At 32.8% G+C, this 14,380-nt stretch overlaps 1 protein-coding gene across 4 annotated transcripts; it reads left to right on the top strand.

Annotated features, from left to right (window-relative positions):
• Window positions 1–3,876: 3,876 nt before the first annotated feature.
• Window positions 3,877–14,093, top strand: LOC124834850 (ankyrin repeat family protein / regulator of chromosome condensation (RCC1) family protein). 4 transcript variants are annotated; one of them, XM_088116126.1, is made up of 12 exons: window positions 3,877–4,092; window positions 4,966–5,057; window positions 5,149–5,618; window positions 6,242–6,419; window positions 6,511–6,739; window positions 7,683–7,822; window positions 8,078–8,367; window positions 8,897–9,109; window positions 9,206–9,697; window positions 11,193–11,849; window positions 12,439–12,975; window positions 13,175–14,093. In XM_088116126.1, exons 3-12 carry the CDS (start codon window positions 5,343–5,345, stop codon window positions 13,400–13,402), a joined length of 3,240 nt encoding a protein of 1,079 aa, XP_087972252.1. In that variant the 5' UTR covers window positions 3,877–4,092; window positions 4,966–5,057; window positions 5,149–5,342; the 3' UTR covers window positions 13,403–14,093. The 4 variants fall into 4 exon arrangements, with proteins under 4 accessions (XP_087972252.1, XP_087972251.1, XP_087972250.1 ...); XM_088116125.1 differs by having other exon boundaries at window positions 3,877–4,097; XM_088116124.1 differs by having other exon boundaries at window positions 4,978–5,618.
• Window positions 14,094–14,380: the final 287 nt, after the last annotated feature.

The raw sequence follows: 14,380 nt of genomic DNA, 5'->3' as shown, positions 1-14,380 counted from the left end.
CATTCTCCAAAATTGATCTTTACCAATAATTTTTTTTACGTAAAAAAGAAAAGAAAAAGTCATGTTTTATATTAAAAAAAATTACGTGATAAACTCTATAGCTAAATAAACAATCCTAATAAAATAGCTGTAAACAACTTTTTGTTTTCTCGAATTTGTTTTTTTCAATGAGAAAGCCAAATACTAAATTAAATTAAATTATTTCTTCCTTGCATTACTACTATCTCTTTCCTTCAAATTCTAGCAAACGAAACAATGATGGAAAGTTAAGAAGATTTTACGTTTTCTCTTTCTCGTAGCCAAAGACTAGATTGTCCTTTTCGGATAAATAAAACCTAACATCCCTTGCAACTATAATTTTTAACTAACTATTTTTTCTGTAATTTGTTATTTAATTCCTGGTGAACTCTCAGTACCGATACATAACAACAATGGATCTAAAAAGTATATGTATTTAAGTTTCAAATAAAAAAAACTGTAATACTCTTTAGTCTTCAACATATGATATGCTGGTGTACTTGTAAAAGACAACAGAACACTTAAGTTAAGTTAGGTATGTGTGTTAGATAATAATAAATACTGTATTAAATTAATTAATAGTTATTTTTAGGGATAACAAAAAAACTTAACAGATATGGCGGATAAAATATGTGGTAATTTAGTTAAAAATAAAATTAATTTATATTTTATTAGGTTAAATTTGATTAAAATTAAATTTTAATTTATATTATATTATATATATTTTTTGTAATTTTATTTAAATTTTATTTTAAAAATGTATAAAATATATACTTTTTATTTTTGCATATATCCGTGGGTACTACGAGTTTTAAAATATCCACGGATATTTTTAAAGTGAATACTCCGTGAGTAGCGGATGTGTTGTAGATTGTATTTTCATTTTGCAGGTCGGATTACGGATAGACATTGTCTATATCCAATCTGACCCGATGTATCCCTAGTTATCTCATGAAGATTTTTACCTAGTTGAACCTAGGCTTCTTAGGTGGTTACCTTTTCTTAAGTTGTTTATGGTTTCGTCCATCCATATTGTTTAGGATATGTCAAAATATCAAGGCAAGATAGAACATAGTATATGAGATGATTGTTTTGCTTAGAACAACTTGCTTGTATTTTGCAACCCCTTTTTTTAAATAGTCAACATAGAATATTTGTACATCAATATGAGAAATTCTAAGAGATATACAATAAAAAAAGAGATTATAGGATATTTCCTATTTACAGGGAGTAATTTTTGAATAAATCTTAACAACAATCTATTAAAGGTAGAAATCTAATAAAGACATAATAAAATACATTAACAAATAGGTATTTTAAACATGTTTGAACATATAGAATGATTAATTTCATATTAGGAGACTATGTTATGAAAATATGTAGAATTGTTAGTTTTGTATATCTAGCTTTAGTGTTGAGCCATTTCTTGAGTGATACTCAAGTGACAATCATAAGCTTAAGTAAAGAACATTGCTTGTAGATGCTTAAATAATAATTATCCTTGGTCAAGTTGTGTTAGGGTTGGAAAGAAAGAGAGTTATCACACCCATTCTTCCTTCTCAAAACTCTAATAGTGAAACATAATCACTCTAAAAAATGGAATATTAGAGTGATTCTAACATGTTTATTAATGTAAACAAAATGTCTTATTGCTAAAACACCATTTTTGTCGCTTAAATGATATATGTATCGTACTAAATCGACTTACTTGCAATATTTTACATGAATAAGATTGAAACACTTATTTATACTTCAAAAGAATATCAATAAGCATTATTATTACCCTTCATGCCAAATTATTCAAACAATATTTTTGTAATTTAAGTGAGGGAGGGTTAGTAAAACTTTTCCTGTTTGAAATACTACACTAGTCACTACAAAAATAGTTACTTGTTTTAGTAACATTATATATGTTTTCTTTTGCCAATATCTTTCATGCTATATATATATATATATATATATATATATATATATATATATATATATATTTATTTATTTATTGAATTTGTGCTGTGTAGAATTAAGTACATGAAGTCATTATTAAGTGAAGATACTCCATATAATCTTACTAACGTTTAGAGAATTCAAGAAATTTGAATATTGAAAACAGTAATTTGCATCTGATATGCTACGAAGTTAGAGTTTATGCTTTTGATTCAAGGTGATTTATTAGAACTAAAATATGTTACTAGGTTTAAATACCTATTTAAACTTTATACCCAGGTCATCACTGAAGCTTGGAGGTATAAGAAGTGTTTTTGAATGAATTTACTCACGAGATAAAAAAAGAACTTGTCATTCCTTCATTTATCCAAGACTTTTATGCTTTGGTTTGCACATTAAGTTCCAATTTAATATATAAAAATAATAATTCTTTTAATTCAATTTGAGATTTAAAAAAGTGGCATGTTAATAAGATTGATTAAGATCTTCCGTCCACCTAATTATGTTAGGTTAGATCATCACATCTCGTTGTTTTATTATTTACAGATTAGATTGACCCGTTTCAATATTTCATTCTAATTCTTATATATACTTATTCTGATTTTAATATAACACTTTATGTTAAGTTTTGTAATTAGAATATAAAACTTTATTTTAATTTTTATAATTAGAGCCTCGAAACACCGGGAAACTGAAATAATAAAATATATAAATTTGTTTTAATCAAATGAAAACATGAGAAATAGAAAACACCTAGGAATCCCCATGAATAACTAAATATTTCTCTAATTTTAATTTTGCAACGCAGTCTTATAATTGGATATTCAAAATTGAAAATTTTAATAAAATTAGAACCGTGTGATTTACACATTGATGTTAGAGTATTTGAATAGCTATCATAAGTTTTATCATAATAAAATTTTATCACTTTGATAACATCTCAAGAACCACTCCATGATTGTAATACCGAATGTCAACAAATTGGAAGTTATATAGAATAATTCCATGTTTTATCTAAATTATGATTTTAGTTTTGATTTGAATTTGATCGGAGAAAAAGACATATATGCACATACTTAAATTTATTATTTTTTAATAATTCTATCAGACTTGTTCACAGATTAAATATTTGAACAATTCAACTGATCTTTAAACATTAAAGAAGATCGAATATTACATTATTGAAAAAGTTGTTATGGCTCTTATTTAAATTTTAAGGTTAAGCTCCAGAATCACGTATTATCTGCAAGTGCAATATCATAATCCTTAATATTGTTTTTAATATAATTTATTTGAAAATTTTTAAATTCTTTGCACTAGAATTTCATATAGTTATTCTAAAAGCTTATAAAAGCTCATCATTTTAGAAATCACACAATACACTTTGCCTAAAGTTTTTTCTCCTAGTACAATAATTAATTTATATAACTTAATTTTTCAATTAATTACAAATTATTTTAAATTAATTACTATACAGTCATACGATTTTATTATATGATGATTTATTTTTAAATGAACTCTGATGAATATATATATATATATATATATATATATATATATATAATTTAAATTGCTATAATTAAAGCATATGCATGCTATGTTTATGTAAAATAAAAAATATATTTTTTTTCTTGTGTGGTCCTACTGCTCAGGTCTTCTGACCACGCGTCAGATGAATAATCTGCCACGTGTAATTTTAAAACACTTGTTTTGCGGAAAAATATTGAGTGTTTTGAGAAGCCACAACAGCATAGTGGCAGACCTGGACCTCGTCGTTGGAATCAAAGTCTGGCGAGTCAGGGGTGTTTTTGTCCAAACGTAGACCCTAGGAAACTCCCAATTTACCCCTCATAGATGGGACCGCTTCTTCTCCTTTTCTCAATGTCTTCTCTCTCTTCATACAATTTTTGTAACGAAAGAAAAAAGATTTATTTTTATTGTGTCATTTTTTTGGTCTCACGGTTTTGGTGTGTGTGTGTGATAGAGAAGGTATATTCTGGGTTTCGATACTCTTTGGTAAAGAAAATCATCACCATTTATAGCTCCTTCAGCTTAACTATTGTGACGTACTTCTCTTGTATTATTCCTTGCTGAGTTCTGGGTTTGTTTCTATCCACGTAATCGGCTAAGGTAAGGTAACCTCTCCATTCTTTTACCATTTTTCTTCACTTCTGATTTTGGTTTCACACTACTTGATTTTTCGCCATCTGGGTCTCTTCAATTTTTCGTGTTTTTTTTTTGTGGAAAATGATTTTCTGGGCGTGGTGGGACGATCCAGCCAAATGTTTTGTTTGGGTTGGTGTTACATTGCTGTTGAGATGGTTTTGGGCCCTGTGATTTTTGTTGAAAGGTTGGATTTTGCTCTTGTTATGGTTTTCGAGATGTACTGCTTCATGGTGTTTCTTTTGAGGTTGTTGTCATTTCCTGATTCAGTTTTTGGGACTAATTATTAACTTTGAAAATGGTGGTTGCGTGGGAGAGTGGTGAATTGGGTTCTGAGTGCACGGATCAACTGTGAAACTTATTTTGAATGAAGATTCATGGCATTTGGTTTTTCATTTGTACTTGTTTTCCTTTCAAAATTTGTGTAATTTTCCTTAGGGGTGGGTTGCATTATTGTCTCATGATTTTGTTTGAATTATAATAATCTGGATGATGGCTTTTAATTTTGTGAATTACTGGGGCAATGGATCTTGTATTTCTAGAAATCTCACTGGTTTCAATTTTCATTTTGTTGTGATGATGTAATCTTTTTATGAAGTTGTGCTTATAGTACATTTTGCTTTATGCTTTTTTCCGCTTCACAGCATCAATTTAGTTGTTCAATTTGTCTTTTTGTTTGTTCTTATCTGCTTGTATACTGTGAGACTGAGACTCTGTACTGAGGGACTTTAGTTGCTTGTGCATGCTTGTATGTCTTTTTTCCTCAAAAAATAGTATTCTCCTGTAGCATTTGTCTTGCCAATTGATGAATTACATTATCAGTGTTTCTAATTATGACAGATTTCTGTCTAGCATGTGAACCATACTGGGATTCATCAATGGCTGCTGCTGGTTGACAGTACGGTAAAGATGGTTGCCGCAATGATGTTGATGTTAGTGATAGATTAGAAAGAGCCAATTCATCTTATAATTGGATATCTCTAGCTGATATTTTGATTACTATTTTACATTACCATGGATTAGTGAAAATCGAATGGTGGAGTCAAGGATCAGGACTATTTTTATTGGATGTTCCAGTGTACTCTGTAGATGAAGTAGTTTTTAGCTCTTGACGTATCAGGTGGTGGATTAGCGGAATATATGTGCTGAGACTTTGGAGTCATCTTTCTTATCTATGATATAATATTGTGAAAGCTAACTAATCAAATTTGGTGGTAATGGAAGTAGCTTTTTCCCCTCAAGTGCAAAAGCAGAATTCGCAAATAACAGGTCGCAAAATTTTATGTGTTGGATCCCAGAAGGATTTGTGGCTTGTTGTGCGTGAAGGATCTCTAAATGATGTAGAATTGGCCTTGGCATCATTGAAGAAGAGTGGGGGCAATATCAATTTGAGGAACACATTTGGGTTGACTCCTCTTCATATTGCAAGTTGGAGAAACCATATTCCCATTGTAAGGAGGCTTCTTGCAGCTGGTGCAGATCCTGATGCCCGAGTAAGGCTGTTTCTCTTCTCACAATTTTCTAGCAATCAAGTGTGGCATCTACTTTTAGTCAAGAGAAAAAGTTTGACATCTGTTTGCCTACCTTTTTTATAGCATTGATTCTGCTACTTCCTTCATATTTTGTTTTCAAGAGTCAAGACCTCTGCACATCAAAAAGTGAATGGTTGTTAGTTGATTGTTAAACTACTTTGCCATGATCTCTTAGTTGAATTCATAAAATGTGGAAATATGTTATATATAATTTAACATTAATTTAAACTTTCCTAGGAAGGTAGTACACAGTTAATATTTGTATTCTAATGTTTAACTTGTATTCTGAATGAACCTAACTTGTAAGGAAATGAAGTGTCCTTCTGAGATTTCTTTCTTGTTATTGAGGTTCTTTATTATTTTGTGGTGAATTATTCATATCAATTTTATGAGATATCAATTAGTAAAATCTACAACATATACTGTATAATGTTAAACCATATCAGTTGAATCTCCCTCCCTTTTCCTTTTCTCAATGAGTTGGAGTGGCTGCTTAGGATGGAAAGGAATAGCTCATATTCCTTCACTTAGCCATTACTTTATCTCTCGGAATCCATTAATTCTGAAACTTGTGTTGTTTTTAGGATGGAGAATCAGGATGGAGTAGCCTTCACAGGGCTCTACATTTTGGTCATCTTGCTGCGGCAAGCATCCTTCTTCAGCATGGTGCCTCTATTACATTGGAGGACTCTAAATCTCGAATACCTGTAGATCTCTTATCTGGCTCTGTATTTCAGGCTCTTGGAAATGAACACAGTTCAGGTATAAATTGTTATTTTGTGACTGCTTTAGATTGTTGTCACCATTAAAGTGATCATTTAGGATGACAGTCTGACTTTTATTCTATGTTTAGTGGCAACTGAGGTCTTTAGTTGGGGCAGTGGTTCAAATTATCAGCTTGGAACTGGAAATGCGCATATTCAGAAGTTGCCATGCAAAGTTGATTCACTTGGTGGTTCATTCATAAAGCTCATTTCTGCTGGGAAGTTCCATAGTGTGGCACTTACTGCTCGTGGAGAACTGTATACCTGGGGATTTGGAAGGGGTGGTCGTCTGGGACATCCTGATTTTGATATACACAGGTATGTGGTTTGTTTCAGTGTGAATGTAGGTGAACATGCTTTTTGTTTGTACTGGTCACTATCTTATTGATTACGAACATTGAATAAAAAGAAGTCGTTTTGTAAGTTCCTTAATAATGTTGAGTTCTCTGGGGGTATTTGATTTGAAAAAAAGGTGTTTTTTCCCCAGTTTTTATTGACTATTATTATTATTGATTATTACTAAAAGGTTGCCTTGTTTTCATTTTAATTCCTATCTTTAAATATTTGTGCAGGATGTGGTGAAAAAATGGCACCTTATTTTGTTTTGCATATTGTTTTCAAATATTTGTGCACAAATTGGTGAAAACAATTTTTTGCCTTTTCACCATTTCTTATACAAATCTTTTGAAAATAGAAAATGAAAATTGATTATATTTTCTTAAACCAAACAGGCCCTTGGTTTCTTCACTTTCCTTTTTATAATAACTTGGATGAGAATACAATTGTATCTTTAACTAAATGCTTGTTTGAAACTAAAAACAAGCTCAATAGAGCATATAATTGAATTGGTACGATCAGATGTAGGACATTTTTGTGCACGGTCACATTTTAACTACTTAGTCTCAAACCTTTTTGTTCTTGATGCTGTACTACATTTTCATGGTGTTTTACTAGGAACATAGATTGATTTTGCTGTGGCATTATACCTGTCATAAAGAAGTAGATACCCAGCTTTCTTTCAAAGCACAAATCAGAAGATGTAAAGACCATTTTTTTTTATTTTTTTTTTTATTTTTATTTTGATATAGTGATTTTTTAACTTCTGATAGAAATTTCACAGGAAAAGTAAATGGGAACTTATTTTAGTTTTACTGCTAGATACTGTTTTTGCAACTAGTTGCATGCTTTTTATCGACCAGTGATGGAGAGAGAGTATATGCTTTTGAAAAATTTTCAATTTATATTGTTATACTCATTGCAGTGGTCAAGCTGCTGTCATCACTCCCCGCCAGGTGACTTCTGGTCTGGGTTCCCGCAGAGTGATGGCAATTGCTGCAGCTAAGCATCATACTGTGATTGCTACTCAGGGTGGGGAAGTGTTCACTTGGGGATCCAATAGAGGTAAAACTTGATGTTATTCATGTTTATATAAGTTAGGTCTTGTGTGTTGTTACTGTGTAAACTACTTTACTGGACTGCATCAAAGTAGTCTTTTCCCCTCATCCCTCCTTTGGTTTTATCAAGTATACTTGTGATTCTCGAGAAATCATCACTGATTAATTGAGAAAGAATTATTCTTTCTTTATTCGTTGTTCTACAGTGTGAAATATGAGAAATATGTAATTGGCATAAGTTTCTTGTTTCATTGTTGTGCAGAGGGACAACTTGGGTACCCTTCCGTTGATACACAACCCACACCTCGTAGAGTATCCTCTTTGAGGTCAAAAATTGTTGCTGTTGCTGCAGCAAATAAACACACGGCTGTAGTTTCTGATTTAGGTGAAGTCTTTACTTGGGGTTGTAACAGGGAGGGTCAGCTTGGTTATGGCACCTCAAACTCAGCCTCTAATTACACCCCACATGTGGTTGAATCCTTGAAGGGAAAGACTTTGACCAGAGTTTCTGCTGCAAAATATCACACAATTGTATTAGGATCTGATGGAGAGGTAACTAATTTCGGATTATTGCCATTTTTTTTTAAATTTCAAGGTCTTATAACTGTAAGAAACTGTAGCTAGCATCTTCATATTTGAGCTACAGTTAAAGGGTACCTAAGGCCCATAGGATTCCTTGGGTATTGCAAGTAATACACCAAACACTGGACATAGATTTGGCATAAAATACTACCTATAATCAGAGGACGCTACAAAAATTAATTAAAATACTTGAAATTGTAAAGGTAACTGCAATTTTATTTGTTTTCTTCCAAATGCTTCTGCGTTATACAGTTTTGGGGTATACACATTTTTACAGAGAGGGATAAGACCTGATTTTTTGAGTTCTATTATTGTTCTATCCCAAATTATATTCAAGTTCAACAACTTATGTTTTTCATGTAATATCTGTATCAAACATTAGATTTTTCCTTGTTAGTTTTATAATATATATATGTGTGTAGGTGTTCCCCCTTTTGTTTTTTGAGGAAATAACAGTACTTTTTACATCTTTTAAGTTTTAATTTTCCATATTTTGCAGGTATTTACCTGGGGTCATCGACTTGTTACACCAAAACGTGTTGTAGTTAGTAGGAACTTGAAGAAAAGTGGAAACACTCCTTTAAAATTTCACCGCAAGGAACGACTTAGTGTGGTTTCTGTAGCTGCTGGAATGGTACACAGCATGGCCCTTACAGATGATGGCGCATTATTTTATTGGGTCTCCTCGGATCCGGATCTTAGATGCCAACAGGTTCTAATCCTTTGAATTTTTCTCTTCTGTTGTGTTCATTTTTTCTTGAAGCATTGTGACTAAAAACACTTCCCCTATTGTTTAATTTGTTAACAGTTATATGCTATGTGTGGAAGAAATATGGTTAACATATCAGCTGGAAAGTACTGGACTGCAGCTGTTACAGCTACTGGTGATGTTTACATGTGGGATGGGAAGAAAGGTAAGGATAAGCCCCTTGTTGCAACTCGGTTGCATGGTGTAAAGAAGGCTACATCAGTTTCAGTTGGTGAAACACATTTACTAATCGTGGCTTCACTCTATCATCCTCTTTACGCTCCTATCATGATTCAGAATTCTCAGAAACTCGAGTTGAATAACGGGGATGATATGGAAGAGTTAAATGAAGACATTTTATTTGAGGATATAGATTCCAGTAACATGATATCTAGTGTGCAAAATGACACTAGCAGGCAGAGATCTATACCGAGCTTAAAAAGCCTTTGTGAAAAAGTAGCTGCAGAGTGTTTAGTGGAGCCACGGAATGCAGTACAACTGCTTGAGATTGCTGATTCTCTTGGAGCAGATGATTTGAAGAAATATTGTGAGGTACTGGTCTTTTCTACTGTATGAAGTATTTGCAATATATTGTTTCAAATGAATTGGAGCTATGTTCTTGCTTCTCTATTCATTATATAATTTATTGCTTAATGTTTTCAATTACACGGCAACCGACATGCAAATACACATACACACAATCGGAATGCACACATACACAATATTTAAGAATATGAAGTAAATGCTGACATGTCATCTTTATCAACTTGAACAAGCTTGCATTTAAAGAAAGTAACATGATATGAATTTGATTAGCTGGAAATAATTCATTTCATTGTTGGCAATAAATTCACGAGTTCAAAAGTCACTGCCATAAATTTGGCAGACGGTTAGACAAATCTGTGATAATAAACAAAGACTGTAAAACTATAAACTTAAATTGAACAGAGTAGTTAGTTATTATTTGTCATCAAGCTTTCTTTAAGCAACAGAAGTAAGATGTGCTGTCTCCTGTTTGATTAAAGAGTAGATTTCCTTCTGTCCATATTCACATAATTGTTGTTTGGTACATCACAATATTATAATCAAACTTCTGTCAAGTATCATGAGAACCTGATGTGAAATTAAATTTTTATTTAGATATAATTAATATTTAATTTCCCTAATTTAAAAAAGAGTAGATAGGTTACTAACACCTGTTTGGGAACGTTAATTTCTAGAATCATATTCATATTTACCTACAACCTTTGCTGGTTAATAGTTTTCTTTTCTTTATCTGGTAGACATAGTTTATCTTTTAGTGTATAGTAAATGGTAGTGCAAATTTATTTCGAAAGTTTTCTGTATGAATGAATGTGTCTGAAGGAATGTGACTGAAATGGCAATGAGTCTAACTAGTCTGGAAAAAATTATCAATAAAAGAATATCAAAAACTACATTCTCAAAAATCCACAAATATTGTCTAGAGATAGTATGAAAAATACTCCTCAAAACATGAAAATACTGCTACTACTGCTCTTCATTTGTTAGAAAGTTTCATCATCTATGTTGGTTAATATATGTTCATCCATTCTAATTAAATATTATTCTTTTCAAAGTATTCGTGAATAAGTATTATTTTTTAAATTGGACAAAAAAACAAGATAAGTACTTTGACATTATTTTTAGGTGAATCATTGAATCATAGAAATAGAGAAAAATGTTACGTGCTGTCAGTGTAATTGTTTTCACTTTTTTTTTTGGTCTCTTATGCTTTGTTTACCAGATTTTTTTTTTCTTTACTAACTTCATGAGGTACTATTTGTTAGATTATGCTTTATTGTACTCCATATTTGCACGTGTTTTTGTACTAGTATACTTGACATTTGACATTAATGTTAGGTGGTATCTTCTAGCATTACGTGCATTGTATTATTCTATCATGTAATTAGCCCTGTACTTCAACTGGTCTTTGCTGATATATATATATATATATATATATATATATATATATATATTACATGGTAGGTGTTTATATACTAAAGTTGTTATTATTTACTGGTTACAGGAGATTGTCATGCGCAATCTTGATTACATATTTACAGTTTCATCGCATACTATAGCAAGTGCATCACCAGATGTTCTTGCTAACCTTGAGAGGTTGCTAGACCAGAGATCATCTGAGCCATGGAGTCACCGTCGGCTTCCTACACCAACTGCTACCCTCCCTGCCATCATTAACAGCGAAGAGGATGATAGTGAGATAGAGTTTCAAAGGACTCGTGACAAACCCTTGAAAATGGAAAACGTCCAACGAGTAGATTCCTTTCTACAGCCCCAGGATGATTCTGATAAAGAAATCTCCAAAGTAGTCCGAGCTATAAGGAAAAAGTTGCAGCAGATTGAGATGCTTGAAGATAAGCAGTCTAGTGGACATCTTCTTGATGACCAGCAGATTGCAAAGCTTCAATCTAAGTCAGCACTTGAAAGCTCACTTGCAGAGCTAGGTGTTCCTGTTGAAACATCACAAAATAAAGAATCATCTTCTACTTTACCAGAAGGGAAAGGCAGTAAGAAAGGTAAACTATCAAAGAAACAAAGGAGAAAGAGTGGAAAATCAAACATAGGGCAGGCAGAAATAGAATCTGTTCACTCTAAAAGTGAAGCCATTCCCAAATCGGAGGACCTGTTGGACATTCACATCATGGGGATTTCTGATTCAAAGGTTGGTTTCCAATGTGCTATCTTACTATTTGAAAACACTGGTTGAAATCATATTTTTGTTTAATTTATTTTCTGGCTCTTGTTTTCTGTAAGGTTTTCAGTAGAGAGAAGTAATAGTGCACTAGATAAAATCGGTTATAGGCTGATAACTTGTAGTTTTAGATTGGACCAATTTTTCAGAGTATTTGTCTTGATAGCATCCCTGGGTTAGGTATGCAATCTGAGCTCTGAAGCATTTTTAATTCAGACTGCTCCTTCGTCTTTATTTTGTTTAAGTACCTGGCTTGGGTAGTTCATTAAACATTCATTGAGTTTTGGACCTACTTCGATGCTTTCAGAACTTTCATTTTTAGAGTTGTGTATATGCAATTTCATATTGTTGTTTGTTTGAGATATATTTAAATGGAAATAACTGTCCGTTTCATTAACGCAGATTTAACCAGTTATACATTTCATCATCTTAAACGGATGTTGTTATGTTTTGCAGAATATTTCTCAAAGAAGTTCTTGTCTTTTACTTTCTGTTATGAACTAGAATTAGTTGCACAGTTGCGTGTAATGCTTAAAATTCTACATTTTATTTTACATAGGTGGAAGAGGATGCTGTTTGTGAACAAATCACAGTAGACCAGGCTGCAAAAGATTTAGCTTTTGTAGTGCAGAAGAATGATGCTTTAGAGTTGCCGAAAGCCAAGGGTCCGTCACCAAAAGCTTCAAAAAAGAAGAGCAAGAAGGGTGGGCTTTCTATGTTTCTGAGTGGTGCTCTTGATGAAGCCCCAAAAGAGGTGGCTCCTCCTCCACCACCAGCACCAAAAAATGATGGTCCTGCATGGGGTGGGGCCAAGTTCATGAAGGGTTCTGCTTCTCTTCGCGAAATCCAGGATGAACAAGGCAAAATAAAGATAAACAAGCCAGCCGGGAGCAAGGACAAGGTGGAAGATCTTTCTGATTTTGGCAGTGGGGTTAAGATAAAGTTGAGTTCATTTCTTCTTTCCAGTCCAATACCCGTTACCTCAACTCGTAGTTCCCAGGTATCTGATGGAGAAATGAATACCCCTCCTTGGGCTGCTTCAGGAACCCCTCCCCATCCTTCTAGGCCATCCTTAAGGGACATCCAAATGCAACAGGTTTGTGATTTAACTCTTCCTTTCATGTTCTTATTCACTTGCTACAGTTGTACCTGTGTAATGCCTGCTTTGAATCATTAGGTGATAGATAACTCATTATGCATTTTGGCCTATTTATTATTTTTTGATTGCATTTTTGGTATCATTCAACTTCTAGTGTATACTTTTGTTCAATCATGGAATGTTGTTTTACATACAGGGAAAGAAACAACAAAGCCTTTCACACAGTCCAACGACTAGAACATCTGGCTTTTCCATTGCTACCGGTCAAGGTGGCTCGCCTTCGGAAACCACTGGAGTGAGTCGCTGGTTCAAGCCTGAGGTGGAAACACCATCCTCAATTCGTTCTATTCAGATTGAGGAAAAGGCTATGAAAGATCTCAAGCGCTTCTATAGCAGTGTCAAAATTGTCAGGAAGCAATCTTGATGCTAACCAATGATGTACGAATAAAGTAGGAAGAAGGGGCTCTTTCCTGTTCTCCTCTCCCTTGAGCATTACCATTTTTTCTTATCCTCTTTTCACTTTCCTTTTTAGTACAATATCTAAATCTGTACAGATAGTTTCAGTGTACATCCTTCCTTTTCAAATCAAAATTGTAGCTTTAGTTTCTTAGCATCATGGGTCTTTCCCATTTCTATGCTTTCCCAACTAGCTCTGTATATGACCCAAGATTTTTTTATGTACTCATTTTTAACCGTCTCAACTTAGAGATTGGTCAATAATGACCCTGAACCTGATGTCAAGGGCAGACATGGTTACTGTTTTCCTGACTCAAGTTGCTTCAAGGCTCAAGAATGTCAGAATAAAAGGGCACTTCTTTTCGAACAAGGGCTGTTTATGGCCCCATATCAGGGTTATTGCATCAATCTTCAACCCTTAATAATTTCACACCCTATATTATACATATCCACAGTTAGTAGTTGTGACCCTTCTCTACTGCATTAATGTTGTTCCATTTAGTAAAGAAATATTTAGACTTTGGAGTCATAATAATTGTTCTAATTGGTTTTTATAAGCTTTCTGAATGCTAGCAACATCAGAGACTATTGTCATCCTTTTAGCTCTGCAAGTCAAGTTCATTTATTATTTTCAATAAAGCTTAATTTTTTTGTCTGGATTTGGTTAAGCAATATTGACTTTAGGTAATATGAAAAGATAGTGGTTGAAAAAGATAAGGTGTTGCATGTTTTGGTATTATTGTTCAATGTTTCAAACTTGGGTGATTCAGATGTGTCTGTCGACTCTGAATCAGTACATTGACAACTTACTTCCCTTTTTCATTTTGATTATATACCTTGTTTGACAGGAAAAATAAGTAAATTTTCTTGATTGCAATAAAATATTTTTGCTTTTTTTTTATCCATTTATTCTGTTTAACATATTTTAAAATTAAAGTATTAGAAG

The sequence above is a fragment of the Vigna umbellata genome, chromosome 5, assembly GCF_029865625.1.
Source record: "Vigna umbellata cultivar VRB3 chromosome 5, Vumbellata_1.0, whole genome shotgun sequence".
NCBI lineage: Eukaryota > Viridiplantae > Streptophyta > Magnoliopsida > Fabales > Fabaceae > Vigna > Vigna umbellata.
This window is presented reverse-complemented; position numbering and strand designations above follow the sequence as displayed.